At 45.0% G+C, this 19,031-nt stretch overlaps 1 protein-coding gene across 1 annotated transcript; it reads left to right on the forward strand.

Moving 5' to 3' along the window:
- Nucleotides 1-723: 723 nt before the first annotated feature.
- On the forward strand, nucleotides 724-5,206 carry LOC101780521. The gene is made up of 3 exons (XM_004963928.4): nucleotides 724-832; nucleotides 3,260-3,598; nucleotides 4,754-5,206. The coding sequence occupies exons 2-3, from the start codon at nucleotides 3,263-3,265 to the stop codon at nucleotides 5,201-5,203; spliced, it is 786 nt and encodes a 261-aa protein (XP_004963985.4). The 5' UTR covers nucleotides 724-832; nucleotides 3,260-3,262; the 3' UTR covers nucleotides 5,204-5,206.
- Nucleotides 5,207-19,031: the final 13,825 nt, after the last annotated feature.

Genomic DNA, 19,031 nt, shown 5'->3' on the forward strand with positions numbered 1-19,031 from the left:
AATGAGATACATGACTCAGAGAACTCCTTACATCGTTTTGGTGTAAAAAATGTTCAACTTTGAGTGATTTTAACTTGTATCTGTTCTTTTGCTTTAATGGAGGAAAAAAAGAATCACAGATGTTAATATTATCAGTATATGCTAATGATTCAAGGAACCATTGCTCTATATTAGCATTAACCACGATTTCTTAGCATGTGTGCACTATATGTTCTGCAACGAGGAGTACTTCTGCTAGTTGTTACATAGGCATGTGTGTCCTTTCTCATGTTCAAGCTATAAGTAATTTGTATTTTGTACATACGTGCGAGGAGCGAGTAATGTCAATTTGGTTGTTCTTCATTTGTCTACAAATACAATCGTGCCAGCATGTTTTAGACCTCCGCAGCTAGATTTGGAACCTCTTGGTCATTTCTCTAATCTCTAGTCTGTATGAGATATTTGGATTTATTGGTGCATCATTTCTTTGATATTCCTGTTTGATATTCCTGTTTGATATGTAACAACTAGCATGGTTAGGGCCAGTTAGGGCCAGAGTCTTTTATGGTAGGATTTTTCAGGGACATCATAAATTGGACAATTATTTCACTGTCTCAGATTACCCAGGTTCAATTATTTAATGTCTGTTTGATATGCTTGCCAGGTTTTATTCTGTCTTAATCAGAGCTGTTACTTTTGTCCTAGTTTAAGTTCCCATCTGCTTATCTGTTACTTAAGGCCAATTATTTCACTGTCTCAGATTCTTTTCTCTTTTGTTAGCTACTGGTTAAGGCGTTGCTGGGCGGCTTCAAGAAGGGTGCAAGGAACTGATATGCTGAGGCATTGATACATTGTAAGTTCAAAGATTAGCGAGTGGATCCTTAGTTGAAAAATCATAGTTCCTCGTGTGGACTCTTAATTATTGAAAGGATGATGTGTTGGTGACTTGTTTAGTCAGTTCTTGAATTGCTAACTATATGGTTGAAATGATTGGAAGCAGCTCGTGTTTTATCTTGTTCTATTTAAAGAAACAATTTTCTAACCATAGAAAATGATGGTCCTTTAGAAAATATTAGAACAGGTTAACAGGTTAACTTGCAGGTCCGAATTGGGATCAGTTACAAATCACTACGAACCAACCTGGTCCGAAAACTATTCCTAGTTTGTTCTCCAGTGCCCTTAGTTGTTTTCACTTTTCAGCTGATATCGTTGTCTGTGTGATGGTAATGAGTCAGAAATATCTACCATACTGTCGTGAGATGCCAATGAAAAATAGTACCATCAGTGTCGCAATAGAAATAACTTGCCTTCTGTCTATCACAGAAAATAGAGTGCTCTGCTTGTTTGTTATCTAACTCCATTAACAGCTTAAAAAATGTTAATACTGTAGATTGCTCCTAGCAGGAATGGTATTGTGAGCAACTTGCAGCAACTTGTTAACCTGTTAACCTGCAATGCCTTCATGTCTGGGCAACTTGTTAACCTGTTAACCTGCAGATGGTATTTCTGGGCAACTTGCAGCAGATTATTAACCTGTACAACAGATAAAACCAAATTATTAGTAAATAAATTATGTGGGTAATAAACTAACAACTAGATGCTTGATGATTTGTCCTCTGAGACAAAACAATTGTGTGGGAGTAGTTCACCAATGCTTGATGATTGATCCACTTCCCCATTTCTGTTGAGTGCATTCTGTTTTTTGGACCTTGAACCTTGTTGAGTGCATTCTGTTTTTTGGACTGGTAGGCATTAGGAAAACCTTCAAAACTTTCACCACAAGTTACTGATTATCCAAAATAGTGTAGCATTTTGATGATAAATTAAAATATTCCTTTTTGCATATGTGCTTTAGATGCCTGACAACAACATAGACTTGGTTAATACAAGCAAGGAGCAAATGAGAGAGATGAGTAGGAAAAAGAGAAAAAGGGTGGCTGCTTTATTTGTTTCTGCTGTCATGAGCATAATTGTGCACTGGTATCAGCGTAAGAGACCTAGACATATTGTTGATCCGAATGAAGTGGCTGAGAGAGATGTAGCTACACGCAAACAAATGCTAAGAAATCTGTACCAAGGATCAAATGTCTATTGCTATGATAGTTTGCGCCTAACTAAGAGATCATTTTATGACCTATGTGCCATCTTACGTGAGAGATGTGGTATGTGTGATAACAAGAATGTGTCGGTAGAAGAAAAGGTAGCAATCTTTTTGCTTGTAGTGGGTCATGGCACTAAGATGAGGATGATTCGTAGCTCATATGGATGGTCACTTGAGCCAATCTGCCGTCACTTCAATGAGGTGCTTAGAGGTATTCTATCATTATGCCATGAATTTATCAAGCTTCCTGATCCATCAGCTGTACAACCTGAGGATTCCAAGTGGAAGTGGTTTGAAGATTGCCTTGGAGCATTAGATGGTACACACATTGACGTTTTTGTGCCTTTGGCTGACCAAGGGAGGTATAGGAATAGGAAGCAACAGATTACCACCAATGTTTTAGGGGTTTGTGATCGTCACATGAAATTTGTTTACGTCTTAGCGGGATGGGAAGGATCAGCTTCAGATTCACATGTGCTACGTGATGCAATGTCTCGGGACGATGCATTTGTTATTCCAAGTGGGAAATACTATCTAGTAGATGCGGGATACACCAATGGACCGGGCTTTCTTGCTCCATATCGATCCACTCGCTACCACTTGAATGAGTGGGCTGCTCAAGGGCATAACCCATCCACTGCCAAAGAACTATTCAATTTGCGCCATTCAACTGCTAGAAATGTGATAGAGAGAACATTTGGGCTATTGAAGATGAGGTGGGCTATACTAAGAAGCAACTCATATTTTGACTTGCAAAATCAGGTATTCCGTAGTTAGTAACCTAGCTTGAAATTCATCTCTGAATGACCCTAGCTAGCATGCAACTCATTTCTACTAAATTCTTGCAGATTAGGATCATTAATGCTTGCTGCATATTGCACAACTTTGTAATTGATAGACAGAGAGATATGGATGACTTACTTACACACCAAGTTGATCAAGTAATATCTTTTGAACCTCATGAAGTTCAAAGTGAAGTGGGTATGATTACCAATGTTCAATCAACAAATGAATGGAGCAATTTTAGGGATACCAAAGCTAACCAAATGTTTGCTGATTACCAAGCAAGACGTGGTCAATGTATGATAAATTCTATCATCAATGCATGCTTAAACTTATGATATTTGGTTTTGCTCCTAATATTTTACTAATAACCTTTTGTGAACATTTTTCCTGTAGGATATGGAGAAGGGCAAGAAGTCAGGTTCGGGCAGGGGTTACATTTCTTGGAATGATGACATGGACAAGGCTCTTCTTGACACATTTGTGGAGTACTATAACAAGGGTGACAGATGCCAGAATGGGTGGAAGTCTCATGTCTATACAGCTGCTATCAAGAATGTCCGAGAAAAGTGTAATGTGAATATCTCAAAAGACAATATCATGGCGAGGAACAAGACCTTTGACAAACACTACACTATCATCAATGGTATGCTGGAATCAAGTGGATTTGGTTGGGATTGGAACAAAAATAAAATATCTGTTGATAGTGATGCTGTATGGGAAGAATATGTGGCGGTAAGTTTCAAAAACCACTGATTTACTTAAATTTGTGTTAAGTAAATGTGACTATTTCATAATCTTAAGCTCTTGCAGTACCCAAACTCATTGTTTGTCTCTATGTTTGTCTAAAGTTTGTGTTAGCCTTAAAGTTATGAGCCTGAATGTGGATTTCACATTTACTAAATGATGGCTCACTTATTGTTCATCCTTCCATGCCCTGATAAATTAGCATTTGAAATTCTCTGCTTTTCTAGTGAGGAAATCAGCCTTTCACATAACTTGCAATGTATGTCATCTTTGGATAATGGACATTTTTTTAATAATAATTCGGTATCTAGCTATCTGCATAATTTTCTAGTTCATTATGATTGTTCAGTGATTTGTCATAAACTCATGATATGTTGATTTTTTATGAGTCCGGGTAAATTACCTGAACTTTTGTCTTTCTGATCAGATCCCAGATGCCCCCATAGTATCATGATTGCTGATTCCTCTAGCACAATGCTATTAGTATTATCTGAACTTTATCTGCCACAAGATAGTGTACTTTCAGTTTCTGGAATCTTCTTTTAATATTGGATTTCATAAAGTCGAATGTAGAAATGCCGGCTAGCTATGAAATAAAATCAGAAATCCTTACTCCTTTGTGATTCTGATGTGTCCTCAAGCTCTTGCAGACTTACAGACTTACAGTACATTCATTTTATCATAAGCTCTCTGTTCTAATCTAAAGTAGGTAGCTTTGACCCTTGTTTTTCTAAGCCAGAATGCAGATTTCACAATTTCTAACTGATGAAGTCCTTTCCGTATGTTGATAACTTTGCATTCAACTGCATTCTACTGAACTTTCAATCTAAATCACAGCTGTGTAGAGTACATATTTATCTTAGTTTGGTTCTAGTTCATTAGAACAGAAGCGACATGCATGGTAAATTGGTAATGCAATTTGTAGTACACGATAAGTTAACTAGTAATGTCCTTTTGTTAATTCTGTATAGTACAAATGCTTATACTGAACCACATTTTCGTTCTGGGGTGGTAAATCGAACTCCATCCATAGTTTTGCTTAACATGTAACAACCAGACATGTAACAACCAGACATGTCGTCATCAGTTGTTTGAGCTTCTGGGTACTAGTTTTGACTCTAAACTTCCATTTATTTTTTGTAGAAAAACAAAGAAGCTTCTGGGTATAGGCACAAGACTGTCTTGTACTGGGACTCAATTAGCTTGGTGTTTGGCAAAGACCATGCTACCGGTGAAGCGGCAAGGACTGCAGCTGAGAGCTCAAAAGACATGAGTAAGGAAGATCTTAGTAACAAAGAGCCCACATCATCGGCAACTTCAGGAAGTTTAAAGAGGCAACGGTCAGGCGACTCTTTTACCTCTATGATGGCTGAAAAACTAGACAAGTTTGCTGAAGCACTAAAGGAGGAAGCCCCTAAAGGACCAACATCAAAAGAAATTCTAGACACACTGAATGAAGTACAAGGATTGGATGAAGACACTTTGTTGGACCTATTTGATATCCTAACCGGTGATGCACGCAAGTACGAGTCTCTGTTGGCGCTTCCAGAGAGGATGAGGAAGAGGTGGCTTCTAAAACAGCTCAACAAGTGAAGAAACTAGTTCATCTCTATCAAGTGATGGATAATATCTATTGAACTTGTAATAATATGTGGCATTGTATGTACGATTTCTGTAGCTCATCTGAAAGTATTATCTTGTATTTTATCTGTATTTTCCTAGCTGGAGGTATGTAACTCGTGTATGATGTGTCCTTGCGTAAAGATTGTTCATGGGTGTCATTGACGCATAATGAGCTCCAAGCTAGGAATTTCGAAGCTATCAGATTTAACCTATATTTTCCAAAGAAGTAGTTTCCTCTCTAATCAACCAAACAATATTTGGAATCTAATTCTAGGAATTAGTTTCTTTGTACATCCAAACAAGAAAATTGAAATGAATCTAATTCTATGTAATTTAATTCCTATTGAATCTAATTGCTAGAATTAGATTCCTAGAATGAGATTCAATTCCATCGAAACAAACGGGCCCTTAACAAATTTGTCAATTTACACTTGTATTCTGGATCTAAATTTGCACTAATAAAAGTTGGCCTTGGTTTGGTTCCATCACCTAAGTCTATCATCTCTAATGAATCGGCCGACGTGAACCCGTGCCCTAGCTTCCCATCTTCTCGGGCGAACTGATCCATCTATTCTGAGTCTTCGGAGCCGACTGCTCGGATCGGCTGTAGGCCAAAATCGGTGACCTTCAGGAAATCAGTCTCCCACACCCTACCTGATATGCACCTGACGGTTTCGCAACTCCACTGCTGCGTGTCGGCCGCTGCAATGCTGTACGCGGAGTCAGCTTTGACCACCTCGATGTTGTCGCCGACCCATTGTACGAGGCACTGATGCATAGTTGACGGGATGCAGCAATTTGCGTGTATCCAGTCTCGGCCGAGTAGCATATTGTAGGATCCCTTGCCATTAATAATGAAGAAGGTGGTAGGAAGGGTCTTACTGCCGATGGTGAGGTCGACGCAGAGAGCACCGCGAGCGTTTGACACCTTGCCTTCGAAGTCTTTGAGCATCATGTCTGTCTTGGTCAAGTCGTCGTCGCTTTTCCCAAGTTTCCGGAGTACGGTGTAGGGCATGATGTTGACTGCAGCTCCTCCGTCTACCATTAATCTAGTGAGGGGGCGGCCGTCAACATGCCCTTTAAGGAACAGTGCCTTCATATGTTGTCGTTCGTCATCTTCGGGCTTCTCAAACGTGGCCATCATTGGCTCCAAAGCCAACCGCGCTGTCTGTTCTTCTATCGCCGATACGTCCTGTTGATCGGCGGGGGTCATGAACTCCATCGGCAATATGAAAACCATGCCGATCTCGACTGCCGATTCGTCACCCGCTGATTCATCGTTCCTCTTATCGTTCCTTTTGGGGTGCCATACCCGAGGCCTTCCTTCCTTCTTGTCCGTCGTACTTTCTTCTTCTTGCTGTTCCCATTGGCGGAGACGTTGGATTCTTCGTTTCTGAGACTTGGTCAATCCATCAGGACACCACCTGGGGTTTATTGGTTTTCCCTCTGACCTGGCGCGTTCCCATTCCGGTTCGCGTCCTAACGGGTTTTCATCCGTTACCCGAGCATCGGCCATCTCTTCGAGCCGGCTATGAATGCTGGCTTTGTTGTTTGACTGGTCATGTCGATCAGTCCTGCCCCCCTGCCTATCATGGTGTCTATCTTCCGACCGATCATATCGGTCACCTCTGCCCCCCAGCCGATCACGCACGGGAGGGCGCTGGTCATCGTGGTTGCGCCAATTCCTGCTGATCGGTTCTGGCCTTCCGTCCCTGGAACGAGACCTGTTAAACAGCCGATTGCCTCGATAGGGACCGTTGCATTCTGGGCAAGTATCGGCTGAAGGTAACTTGAGGTTATTTTCCCAACAATGAATGAAGAACGGGCATCTCCAGTGTTCCTCGTGCCGACGCATCGCTTCTTCTCGGGACCTTGAGTGTTCATGTTGATGTTGGTATTTCTGAAGCAGGAACTAGGATGTAATGCGTGGCCCTTCAGATTCACCATCATCGTCCTCTATCCGCCGCTTCCCCTTGACATCTTCAGGCGTAGCTTGATTTCTGGGATCGACGGCGCCGCTCCTTTTGGCCGATTCGGATGTCAGCACTTTTGTTTGGAGTGGATTCTTTCCCGCATCAACCATGTTGGTAGGAAAGGGGTGTTGGTCAATCTTCATTGGCTTGGTCGATTTTGCCGGCACTTCAAATTTAAGTCTGCCTTGCTCAATGGCCGACTGTATCTGTTGCTTGAAGATCTTGCACTCATTGGTATCATGGGATGTGGCATTATGCCACTTGCAATACTTCATCTTTTTTAATTGTTCGGCAGAGGGTATTGTATGATATGGTGAGAGTTTAATCTGCCCTTCCTGGAGGAGAAGATCGAAGATCTTATCGGCCTTAGTCGTGTCAAAACCAAACGCTTCCGGCTCCTTTTTGCCGAATGGGCATGATATCGGCTTCTTCCCTTTGATCCACTCCGCAAGTCCGACTTCAGTATCTTCCTCATCCTCTAATTCTTCCAGGAACGCCACTTTCTTTTGGAAATTTCTCCTTGGGTCGAAAGGACGTACCTCCTGTCCAGACAATCGGTGAACAATCTGGCTCAGACTTTCGAACTCTTGTGAAGCGTATCTTTCTTTGATGTGGGGCAGAAGGCCTTGAAAAGCTATATCGGCCAACTGCGCAACGGTTAGAGCCAAAGAGTAGCACTTGTTTCTGATTTCCCGAAACCTCTGTATATACGAGGATATCGGCTCATCACTCCTTTGCCTGAGGCTGGTTAAATCGGACAGCTTCATTTCATGCACCCCGGCATAGAAGTATTTGTGGAACTATCTTTCTAAATCGGCCCATGTGATAATTGGGTTTGGCGGTAATGTAGTGAACCATTGAAAGGCCGAACCAGACAGAGATGACGAGAACAACCGTACCCGTAAGGCGTCTTGCGTAGCCGCTTCTCCGCATTGGATGATGAATCTGTTCACATGTTCCACGGTCGAAGTATCATCCATCCCCGAAAATTTAGTGAAATCAGGAACTTTATACCGATGGGGGAACGGCAATAAGTCATATGTAGCCGGGTATGGCGTTCTATAGGTATAAGTTTGCACCTTCGGCTTCAAGCCGAATTGCTCTTGCATCACCTCCGCGATACGTGCCGACCAGTCTGGTTGCTGCTGGTGAATTGTTGGTTGAGGTACCGGCACGTACTGATAAATCGGAGGCTGAATGAACGGAGACTGATTGAAGGGTGGTATGTGAGTGTAAGCCGGCTATGTAGTAAAAGCTGGCTGTTTGAATGAGCCACTCGTTTCATCATACAGCATGATTTCTGCTGTTTTGTTAACCTCCGGAGCGACAGGCTGGTATGGCGGCACGGTTGGCCGGATAGCAGCCTGGAAGGATGTCTGGAATGGAGGATTCATTTGACTGGCCGATTGATGCTGACCGGCCGTGACTGAAGGTGCCCCCCAGGGTGATGGGTTAATTGGGCTGACCGGAGGGAATGGCGCTGAGGACAGTTGGATGGATCCATATCCCATAGAGGCTGATGATGAGGAAGCACCGGATCCCCCAACAGAAAATTGGATCGGCTGCGAAACCGAACTTGAATAAGCCTGATTTGGTGGAACCGGCTGAAAATATGTCGGCCCCCTGTATCCTTGAGGTATGCCCCTGGCGAAAGAATTGACAAAGGCGTTGTGCACCATGTTTGAAAGCACCGGGGACTGATCGATGAAGGCGTGATGAATAGACTGTTGAATCATATCGGACATTTTATCCGAATCCTCAGAAATCGTGATCTGGCGGAGAGCAGGGAATGGATTCTTTTTGATGGTCTCCCCGCTTCTGGAGCGACTGAAAGACTTCAGGCAAGCTTTCCGGAACTGCTCCGTACACTTGTTCAGCTCTTCCTTCTGGTCGTCCTTCAGATCTGCTTCCGTCACCTCGATGACGTTATCTTCGGAAACGTCAGCAACTTTCGACATGATGGCGGTTGTACTTGGTCCCACCGAGTGTGCCAAAAGTGTGTTGGTGCTAGAAATCGGTCAACCGAATCCCAGCGACCGACACACGACCCGGGAGAATCTGCTTAGCTCCTGTTCGGGTGAATGCCCTGGTGCGGTTCACGCGGCGTGTCAGCCAATCTGACCTGTTGATTGGCAAGGAAGAATACGTGTCAGGTCCAGAACCCTCGATCGGCTAAGTTTCCGATCTCGAGAGAGAGTTTATCAGCGAATCGGCCGATTTACTGTGATAATGAAATCGGCTATGAAACAGCCTGATCTCTGTAGCTTTGTAGACAGGAAATTGCTAAAGTAATCGGTACAAAGCTATGATAACAACACTAGGAATAGATCTAATCGGCAATAGATGAACTTGATAGCAAGATACGAAAGAGCCGAGACTACTGATTCCTAGTTAGATGACTGGTGATAAAGACTAGAAATACAGGTAAAAACCTATGGATCTAGCAAATACCGATAACTAGTGAATAAATCTAAACGAAACAACAGCGATATGCCAGAAATCAAAGCTTAGATATTACTCGATAAACGGAACTTACAGAATCGGCCGGAGATCAAGATGATGCAGCCCTGCCAACCCGCACGAACTCATGAAAAAAGAAAAGTAATGGCGAAGTCGCCTGCTTGAAAGTAAGTACGAGGAAAAAGTAGCTTGTTGTATTGATTGGTTGATGATTACAGATTTACAAAGGTAGCTATTTATAGCCCCGTACAGATAACTTCTTAACCGACTAGAATTCTATCCCTAATTCAAACAGAAAACGAATATCTACAAGCACAATTCGTGCTAGGTTAGTTACTCCACGCTTCGTGGGCTGATTTCCACCTCATCCTTCTATCCCTTTCCAAGCCCATACAGGCCCAATTAGCCCACCCTCCTAATCGGCCGATTCCTTATCGGCAAAAGATCACCGATTGGGACTCTGGTATGTTCGACCTGAAGCAAGACAGAAGTCACCGACCGATCTCACACTGTAGCACCATTTGGCCGATTCCCAACTGTGCTTCTCCGATTCCCTTCTTCCTGGCGCCGATTCTATTAGTGACGAAATCTGGCGTCAACAACACTTTACCCTTAGACCTGAGATTGTTGCATGTACTCAAGATGTGGATCGACTTACTTAGGGGCTATCAAACGCTACACCATAACAGGGTAGTTAAAAAGGTAGCTTTCGAGTTTGTCAGGAAGCATGCTATGATGCATGGTCAATCAAGATGGGATTTGCCCCTCTCTGGTTGAGAGTGATATCTCTGGACCCCTCGAGTGATCGGATCCGGAAATGCATGGCCATGCTACGTACGGTTAAGAGTTAACCTACAAAGGGATTCCGAATCACAGGATCGAGAAAGAGCGGTCAGCTTGAAGCTAGACCAAATATCGTGAGGAAAAGGGAATAGCATGTACATGATGTTGTGACGGTTCGTCTGATATGATCTTCGTGTGCGTATAAGAGTTGGCACGTATTGCTAGAGCCCGATACCAACTATTGGGCTGAGTAGGAGTACTCGAGCCATGTCTATACGTATCCGAACCCATAGGGTCACAGACTTAAGGTGCTGGAAGCCTAATTCAGATATGATCCAAGTTGGATCAGGTTTAGAAGTACTAATGGGCCTCAGACCCAGAGACCCGTCAAAAACCTCTATAAATAGAGGGGTGGGGCACCCTAGGGTTTCATCTCTTTGACCGAAAATACATCTGTGGCACCTCCCACGCCCTCGCCCAGTTGCAACCCGCGGACCTAGCAGTCCGGCTTGCGACGCTTCCTCCTTGCACGTGTGGATAACTTGGAGGTGTTGCACTTGCAGCACTTGGACGAGCCGCCGACGAGCCGACAACGAGCCGCACCACGAGGAGGACCTCGCTGCACGTGGACGAGTTGCTGAGGAACTGCTCGACGTCGACGTGATCGACTACGCTGATCAACTTCGCTGCCCCGACATGATTCTACATCTTTCGCACCAGTGCGTCGAGTGGTAATCCCGTAATCCATATACGGCAGTATTCCTAGTTTACACGGTGGAAAAATTTTGTTTTGCGCTAGCGTAGTGTAACAACCCTGGTTAAATCAGCCGAGTTAATCTCAATCTGAGTCCCTAATTCTGCTGACTCAGCTCCCCTGAGTTTAAGCGCTCAACATCCAGTTTCCGGCCCCGACCCCTGAAAACCTAACCAGAACCACCGATTCCTTCTAAGTCCCAACAGCAATGTTCCTTTCCATCTTGAGCAGAGGAGAAACCAAGACTTACGGGTGGACCCGCAATCTTTTTTACAGATCTCCCAAAGCAGACGCACCCGAGCAGCATGCGCCCGCTTCAGAGCTTCTCCGCCGCGTGGCTTAATCCCTCCGACGCCCCCCGCTTCGCCCAGTCGCCGGCCGCGACAGGATGAATCCACGCGCCCACCTCCCCAATCGCCGTGGAAGCCCGTCTGCAACCCTTTCTACCTCGCCTCGTCTCGCTCGTGCCCTCGCAGGCCGCGCCATGGTGCGCCGTCGCTGCCGTGGCAGAGCTTTGCCGCTGCTGCGTCAGATCACCTCGCAACACACGCCCATCATCATTTCACCAGATCCCCAGCTGCAAGCCTCGATGACCTCCGGCTTTTCCGCCTCTCGACAGTCGCGCCACCCATGAACTCGCTACGCGACGATTCCTCCCTCGCCAACCCCGACTCCGGCAGCGACAGCTCCTTTTCTCGCCCCACCAGTGACGTGCTCCAGCAATGCCGCCGTTTCACGCTTGCCCGCGACGCCGTTCGCCCTGTCACTTCGCCTGTTGCAACCTCGCTTGTAGCGCCTTTCTCCCGGTCACACCAATCAAATCTGCCGCTCGATGACGCCCGCCTCTGCCAAATCTAAATCCCGGCAAAATCGTGCCTGCGCCGCCTTGTCTCCAGTGCCCAATGGCCGAAGACTCTATCTCCAAGGTCCTGTTCCACCGCCCATCACCGCTCAATCGCCGCCATGGCAGCGCACCCCATCCTTTTCTTCCCAGTCTTCGTGCCGCTTGAAATCTCTCTCTTCCTTGCCGCTATAAAAGGGAATGCCAGAGTTCCACCGGAGTTCCTTCGCCATTGCTGTTTCGCCACCCCTACTTTGAGCACACTTGAGCAATCCCACTGAAACTCTTGAGAAGTTCCCCTCTCCGCTCAAGTCCGCTTCTCCCCAGTCCACCCAGCCACCTGCTCCTCCGCGCTGCGCTAGAGCTTCGTTGTTGCCCACAAGAAGCTCCGCCGCCATCGGAGCACCGCCGGACTTCGCCGCCGCTCAAGCCTTAGTGCTTAAGACCTTCCGCCCAAAGTCTTCTCCTTCCCGACCCCAAAGCTTCGCCAGTAGACCTGGAGGTAAGCTGCCAACCCCTTACCGGTTTGCCCGACCCCTTTTTCCGTCTCGCCCGACCCTGTCTGTTTCGCCCGACTTTGTCTGTTCCGCCCGACCCCTTTTTCCGTCTCACCCGACCCTATCTGTTCCGCCGACCCTTATCCGCCTCGCCCGAGGACTCGGTTGTATCCTTTTCCTTGACCCGAGGGTATCTGTGTAAAAGATCGGAATTTCTCTGCGTTAAGTCTGAGGACCTCGAACATAGTTATCCCTTAAAGTTTAAGGGTCAGATCACAAGTCTATTCCCATCCGATCCTTTTATCTTGCTCTCCACCAACTAAAGTAAACTTCCCCACCTTTTCTGTAGCCTTGCTACAAGTGTCCGAGCTTAAATTGCAAGTGTTGTTGAAATAACCGTCTAAACACTAACTCCTGCATTGCATTCGTGTAGAGTTACATCTCGCTGACGGCGTCTACGAGCTACACCCGGCGCCTAAAGACGGAGCTGTAGCTGGTCTGCCAACTCCAGAAGTCGAAGCAGCCCCAGCTGAAGACCAGTTCTCCTCCCCTCCACTTGAAGGCAAGCCCCGGAGCATGAACTCCAAATTTCTAAACTTGCAAATGCCTTCCTTCTCGTGTTTGTGCATTTACGTATAGAAGTTGTTTGCAACCATAGATGCATGACATAGTTCCTTTGATCTGAACACTAGTTTGTTGGGCCGAGTAGTTGCTATGCTTAAATAGCAATCGGTAAAAGTCGAGTGATTTTTTCTGTCACTCGCGAGTTATAGGAGTTGGTTGTTTCTCCTTATGTTACAACTATAAGGACGACGGACGGGGTAGGGTTATGGTTAACTCTTTGGTGGTCGGCTGATCGCTCCCTCTGTTTACTGAATCTGTTAAGGCCCGACAGTGGTGGTGTTCGTGATCAAGTGTTTGAAAGTACTAACCTCATACTCAGTATGGGATGGGGAAGCCTAGTACCTGATTGAACCTAGACGTGAGCGGTCGCTCCACTGTCCTTGGAACGAAGTTCCCCTACGGCTGCACGTGGTAGCAAGTGTGGTCACAGAGCGGCAGAGGCCGGGTCTGTGGAACCTTGCACCAAAGGAAGTGGACCCGACACGGGTTAGGGAATTGATGGGGAAGGCCGACACAGGAAGCGACCCTCAGTGGTGCGTGGATGTCGTGAGGTTAGGTTCACCATGCATGGTTAAAGAACTCGAATCGATTCGTCTGCCTCTCATAGTTTGAGACTGCTTGATCATAATGCTACACTGAGTAATAAAGTAATCTGATGATGACATGGTCTTGATGATGTTTTTATATACATAAGGTTGGATCTATGCTTGCTTAGAGTAAGTTGCCAACATAGACTGGTTAATGAACTAGAATCTGAGCTAAAACTTGAAAATAAGGACCTAACATAGTCGCTTTTGGCAAACAAACCCCTCAGCCAAAGAGCCTTGCATGTCTAGAAGTGGTGGAGTAGCTTTTACCACCAGTCGGTTAAGTCTTGTTGAGCTTAGAAGCTCAGCCTTGTTGTGGCTTCTCTTTTCAGGTGAAGTTGCAGCCTCTGAGCTTGCTGCTGGCACTTGGCCGCCCCAGCTCCCTCTGGGTTGGACGGTCGAGTGGGATCCTTCCTCGGACGGCGGGGAATGGGATCATTGATGTCCTGGCTAGCCTCACCAGGGACGTCCAACCCCGACGAGTAGCTTCCACTGGTTTTGTTATCTTCTGTTGTTTTCTTCAGAACTTGTTAAACTCTGATTTACAACCAAGTGTGTAACAACTTGTTAATCTAATGATAGACCTGTTGTATTCTCTGGAACCACTCACCTTCATGTGGGTTATGCTAACTCGATCCTGTTAAGTGGTTAAATCGGATGAAATCCGACGACACTTTGAGTTAACTTGACTAAGGCATAAGTGTCGCGTGTCAAGTGGCTTAACCGTGCTTTAATTAAGTTAATCCGAGGTGGTTCCACCACACGTAGCCTACCTCGTACCCTAACATTGGTATCAGAACTGTAGCTGTTTTGTTATGGAGTCGGGATGTGTGCATATGGAGATATGTGAGTTTTCAGATTGATCTATGACCTGTTTTCGTGTTCTTGTTGCAATGGTCATGTAACGACATACTCCTACCGGTCGGATTTCCACCATCGGAGTTAAGTGATACATGTAATGCCAATTGCAGCAAGCGAAGATCAATGTGATTGGTTGAATCGAAATCTAGGTTCATACGCCAGGCGCATGAGATGTGCAATAGTAGATTGGATCTACTACCGGGTCACAATTTTGCCATATGCGTGTGCTTCAGTAAAACAGTCGTAACTTTTTGGTACGATCTCGAATCGAGGTCAATTTCATATGAAAATTGATCTACAGAAAAAGTTACACATAAAATTCAATGGCTTTGCCATTTTCGGCGAAAGTAGATTTCCCAAATTCGGCTTGGAAGATGGAGTTACGAGCCTCTGAAGTTTGGAACGTTAGAATGGCTAACTCTGTTTTGCATGATGGATGGATCTTGTGATCAGTATGGCCCCTTTGTGTATGTGATGCATGTGTGTAACTCATTCGTGATCTGCGTGTCGCGCGTACGGCAACATGGCTAGAGTCATATGTGTTGTCACTTTAATGTATTTAATGGTCTGCGTACCAATCTGTGATGATCCAAGCAACTATGTAATCTTCATTACTAGCTATTAGATGTTGTAGCATGTTCTAGTTCTTGGAGGACTCATCACCAGGAGGATGGCGCACACGGAACATGGAGATGGAGATCACCATGGTGAATAGGTTCTATGGAGACGGAGATCACCATAAGAAAACGGGTCATACTGTGTCACAACTGTGTGAATGCTATTCTTTATATTTTACTTCCTGCATAATGCGATGTTAGAAGTAGAATGATTCCTCACAAAGTTTAAGTTTGTATGCCCTCCCAACTAAAACTTGAACCGTCCCATGTCTTGTACAATTGGTGGTGGGTCTATGAAATTAGAGTGCCACTAGTTTTGCTTGACTAGATGGGTTTGTGTCGGACACTTACATGCATAAGGGTTGGTTTGCTTAACAAGGTCATCTTAACGGTTAAGGACCTTCGGGCATAAAGGTTGGGCACCCAGACATGTAGATGTCACCCAACAACAGGAGTCATATGTGATATGATTAGTAAGTAGTTGCTTACCGATCTACCTTGTTTGCTAGCGGTGATGCTAAAGCTCACTAGTAGACTTGTTAGTTGTGGATCCTGAATCGCTAAGTATCAATAGAGGGATATTGATTTTAGTGGGAGTAAATTTTGTTAAATAAGTTTAATGTGATTTACTCTGTCATGGATACGTTTGTCTTAGTGTATTTTGCATTACTTTTGTTGTAGATTAAATGGCACCTAGCAACACCACACCGTTTGCTTTGCGTTCGGTCCTTGAGAAGGACAAGTTGAATGGAACAAATTACTCGAATTGGATCCGTAACCTAAGAATAGTTCTCAGGGCTGAGAAAAAGGAAGATGTTCTAGACAACCCATTACCAGAAGAACCTGCTGATGATGGACCTGCTGCTATTAAGAATGCTTACAAGAAAGCATGTGATGTTAACCTCAAAGTCTGCCTTATGCTTGCTTGCATGGAACCCGAGCTGCAGATGCAGTTCGAAACAAACCATGAGGCGCACGATATGATCGTAGCGCTTAGAGACATGTTCCAAACACAGGCCAGGACTGAAAGGTACAATGTGTCTAAGGCCTTTGTGGAGAGCAACCTAGCAGAAAGCGCAGCAGTAGGACCACACGTAATCAAGATGGTTGGTTACACTTAGTGGTTGGAGAAGCTAGGCTTCCCATTAGGCCAAGAGTTGGCCACTGATTTCATTCTTTCGTCTCTTCCGTCTAGCTATGGGAACTTTATCTCGAACTACCATATGCATGGGACGGAGAAGGGTCTAAATGAACTATGTGGCATGCGTAAAATAGCAGAGGCTGACATTAAGAAAAGTGCTAGTAGCAACCATGTGATGGCTATACAAAACAAACCTAGCTTTAAGAAAAGGGCAATTCTTGGAAGAAGAAGAGCAAGGCTGCCAAGCCAAACCCAGCACCTAAGGTTAAAGCTGGACCTGGACCTGCTCGAGATAAAGAGTGCTTTTATTGTCACGAACTTGGTCACTGGAAGAGAAATTGCAAGCAGTACCTAGCTTCGTTGAAGAATGGCGGAAGTAAGATTACTTTCACCTCAGGTACACTTGTAGTTAATGTTATAGATAACATATTTCTTGCTGATACAATTATTAATTCTTGGATATTTGATACCGGATCGGTTGCTCATATTTGCAATTTGATGCAGGGAATGATAAGAACTAGAAGTGCTGAAAATGGAGAAGTTGATTTCTGCGTGGGCAATAATTCAAGAGTTGCAGCGTTGACCGTCGGGATGATGCAACTCCACCTCCCATCAGGATTTATTATGGAATTGAATAATTGTTATTTTGTTCCTAGTTTAAGTCAAAACATTATGTCTCCTTCATGTTTGATGAAGGATGGTTATTCATTTGCGAGTGAAAATAATGGTTGTGTGATCTCTAAGAAAGATATGTTTATGGCTTTTGCACCCATTGTGAATGGATTGTTTATTTTAAATCTTGATGGTTCACCTATCTGTAACATAAATGCTAAAAGGCCTCGGCCTAATGATTTGAGTACTATCTACATGTGGCATTGTCGTTTGGGTCATATAAGTGAGAAACGCATGAAGAAGCTCCATACTGATGGACTTTTAACTTCGTTTGATTTTGAATCATATGAGACATGTGAGGCTTGCTTACTGGGCAAGATGACCAAGGCACCTTTCATAGGTTTTCCTGAGAGAGCATTAGACTTGTTGGAACTTGTACATACCGATGTATGCGGACCAATGAGCACGACAGCCAGAGGAGGGTACCAATACTTCATAACTTTTACTGATGATTTTAGTAGATATGGATATGTTTACTTGATGAGGCACAAGTCTGAAACCTTTGAAAAGTTCAAGAAATTTTAGAATGAAGTTGAAAATCAGCGTGGCAAGAAAATTAAGACCTTGCGATCTGATCGTGGAGGTGAGTATTTGAGCCATGAATTTAGCAATCATCTAAAAAATTGCGGAATTGTTCCACAACTTACGCCGCCTGGAACACCTCAGAGAAATGGTGTATCCGAGCAATGTAATCGAACTTTGTTAGACATGGTTCGATCAATGATGAGCCAGTCGCTGTTGGGATACGAGGTAGGCTACACTAGCACAATTCAAAATTCTACCGCGTATAACCAGGAAGAACTGCCGTATAAGGATCACGGGGTTACCACTCGACGCACTACTGGTGCGGAAGATGTAGATATGCGTCGATGCAGTGAAGACGATCACGTAGTCGTACGTAGTCGATCAATGTAGTCGTACGTAGTCGATCACATCACGTCCAGCAGCTCCTCAGCAGCTCGTCCACATGCAGCAAGATCGCCTCCGGTGCCGCGGCTCGTCGTCGGCTCGTTGTGGCTCGTCGGCGGCTCGTCCAAGTGCTGCAGGCGCAACACCTCCAAGGTATCCACACATGCAGGGAGGAAGCGTCGCAAGCCGGACTGCTAGATCCGCGAGTTGCAACAGGCGAGGGCGTGGGAGGCGCGGCAGGTGTGTTTCGCAAAAAGGTGTGAACCCTAGGGCGCCCCCACCCCTCTATTAATAGAGGTTCCTGACGGGCCTCTAGGTTCGAGGCCCATTAGTACTTCTAAATCTAATCCAACTCAGATCAGATCCGAATTGGGCTTCCAGCCCCTTAAGTGTGTGACCCTATGGGTTCGGATACGTATAGACATGGCCCGAGTACTCCTACTCGACCCAATAGTCGGTAGCGGCCTCTAGCAAGACGTGCCAACTCCTATACGCACACGAAAATCATATCAGACGAACCATCACAACATAATATACATGCTATTCCCTTTGCCTCACGATATTTGGTCTAGCTTCAAGCCGACCGCTCTTTCTCGATCCTGTGATTCGGAATCCCTTTGTAGGTTAACTCTTAACCGTACGTAGCATGGCCATGCATTTTCGGATCCGATCACTCGAGGGGCCCAGAGATATCACTCTCAATCAGAGAGGGGAAAATCCCATCTTGATTGACCATGTCTCATAGCATGCTTCTTGATAAACCCGAAAGCTACCTTTATAACTACCCTGTTACGGCGTAGCGTTTGATAGCCCCTAAGTAGGTCGATCCACATCTAGAATACATGCGACAATCTCAGGTCTAAGGACAAAGCGTATATGTTGTTTAAAGAGAGAACTACTTCTCGTGTTGGGTCAGTCCTAGCACATGTCTCCACATGTGTCCACATTATTAGTTCAACATCTCCATGTCCATGACTTGTGAAACATAGTCATCAACTAATACATGTGCTAGTCTAATATTCATGTGTGTCCTCACATGAACTCCGACTAGGGACAACTTTCGAATAACCATACAAGTA

Source organism: Setaria italica, chromosome III (assembly GCF_000263155.2).
Source record: "Setaria italica strain Yugu1 chromosome III, Setaria_italica_v2.0, whole genome shotgun sequence".
NCBI classification, from domain to species: Eukaryota; Viridiplantae; Streptophyta; class Magnoliopsida; order Poales; family Poaceae; genus Setaria; species Setaria italica.

What these genes read in the sequence shown, in the direction of transcription:
- LOC101780521 (XM_004963928.4), top strand. Translation starts at nt 3,263, where the DNA reads ATGGAGAAGGGCAAGAAGTCAGGTTCGGGCAGGGGTTACATTTCTTGG. An exon ending in TATGGGAAGAATATGTGGCG is followed by an intron (nt 3,599 to 4,753) that starts GTAAGTTTCAAA and finishes TATTTTTTGTAG; the next exon opens with AAAAACAAAGAAGCTTCTGG.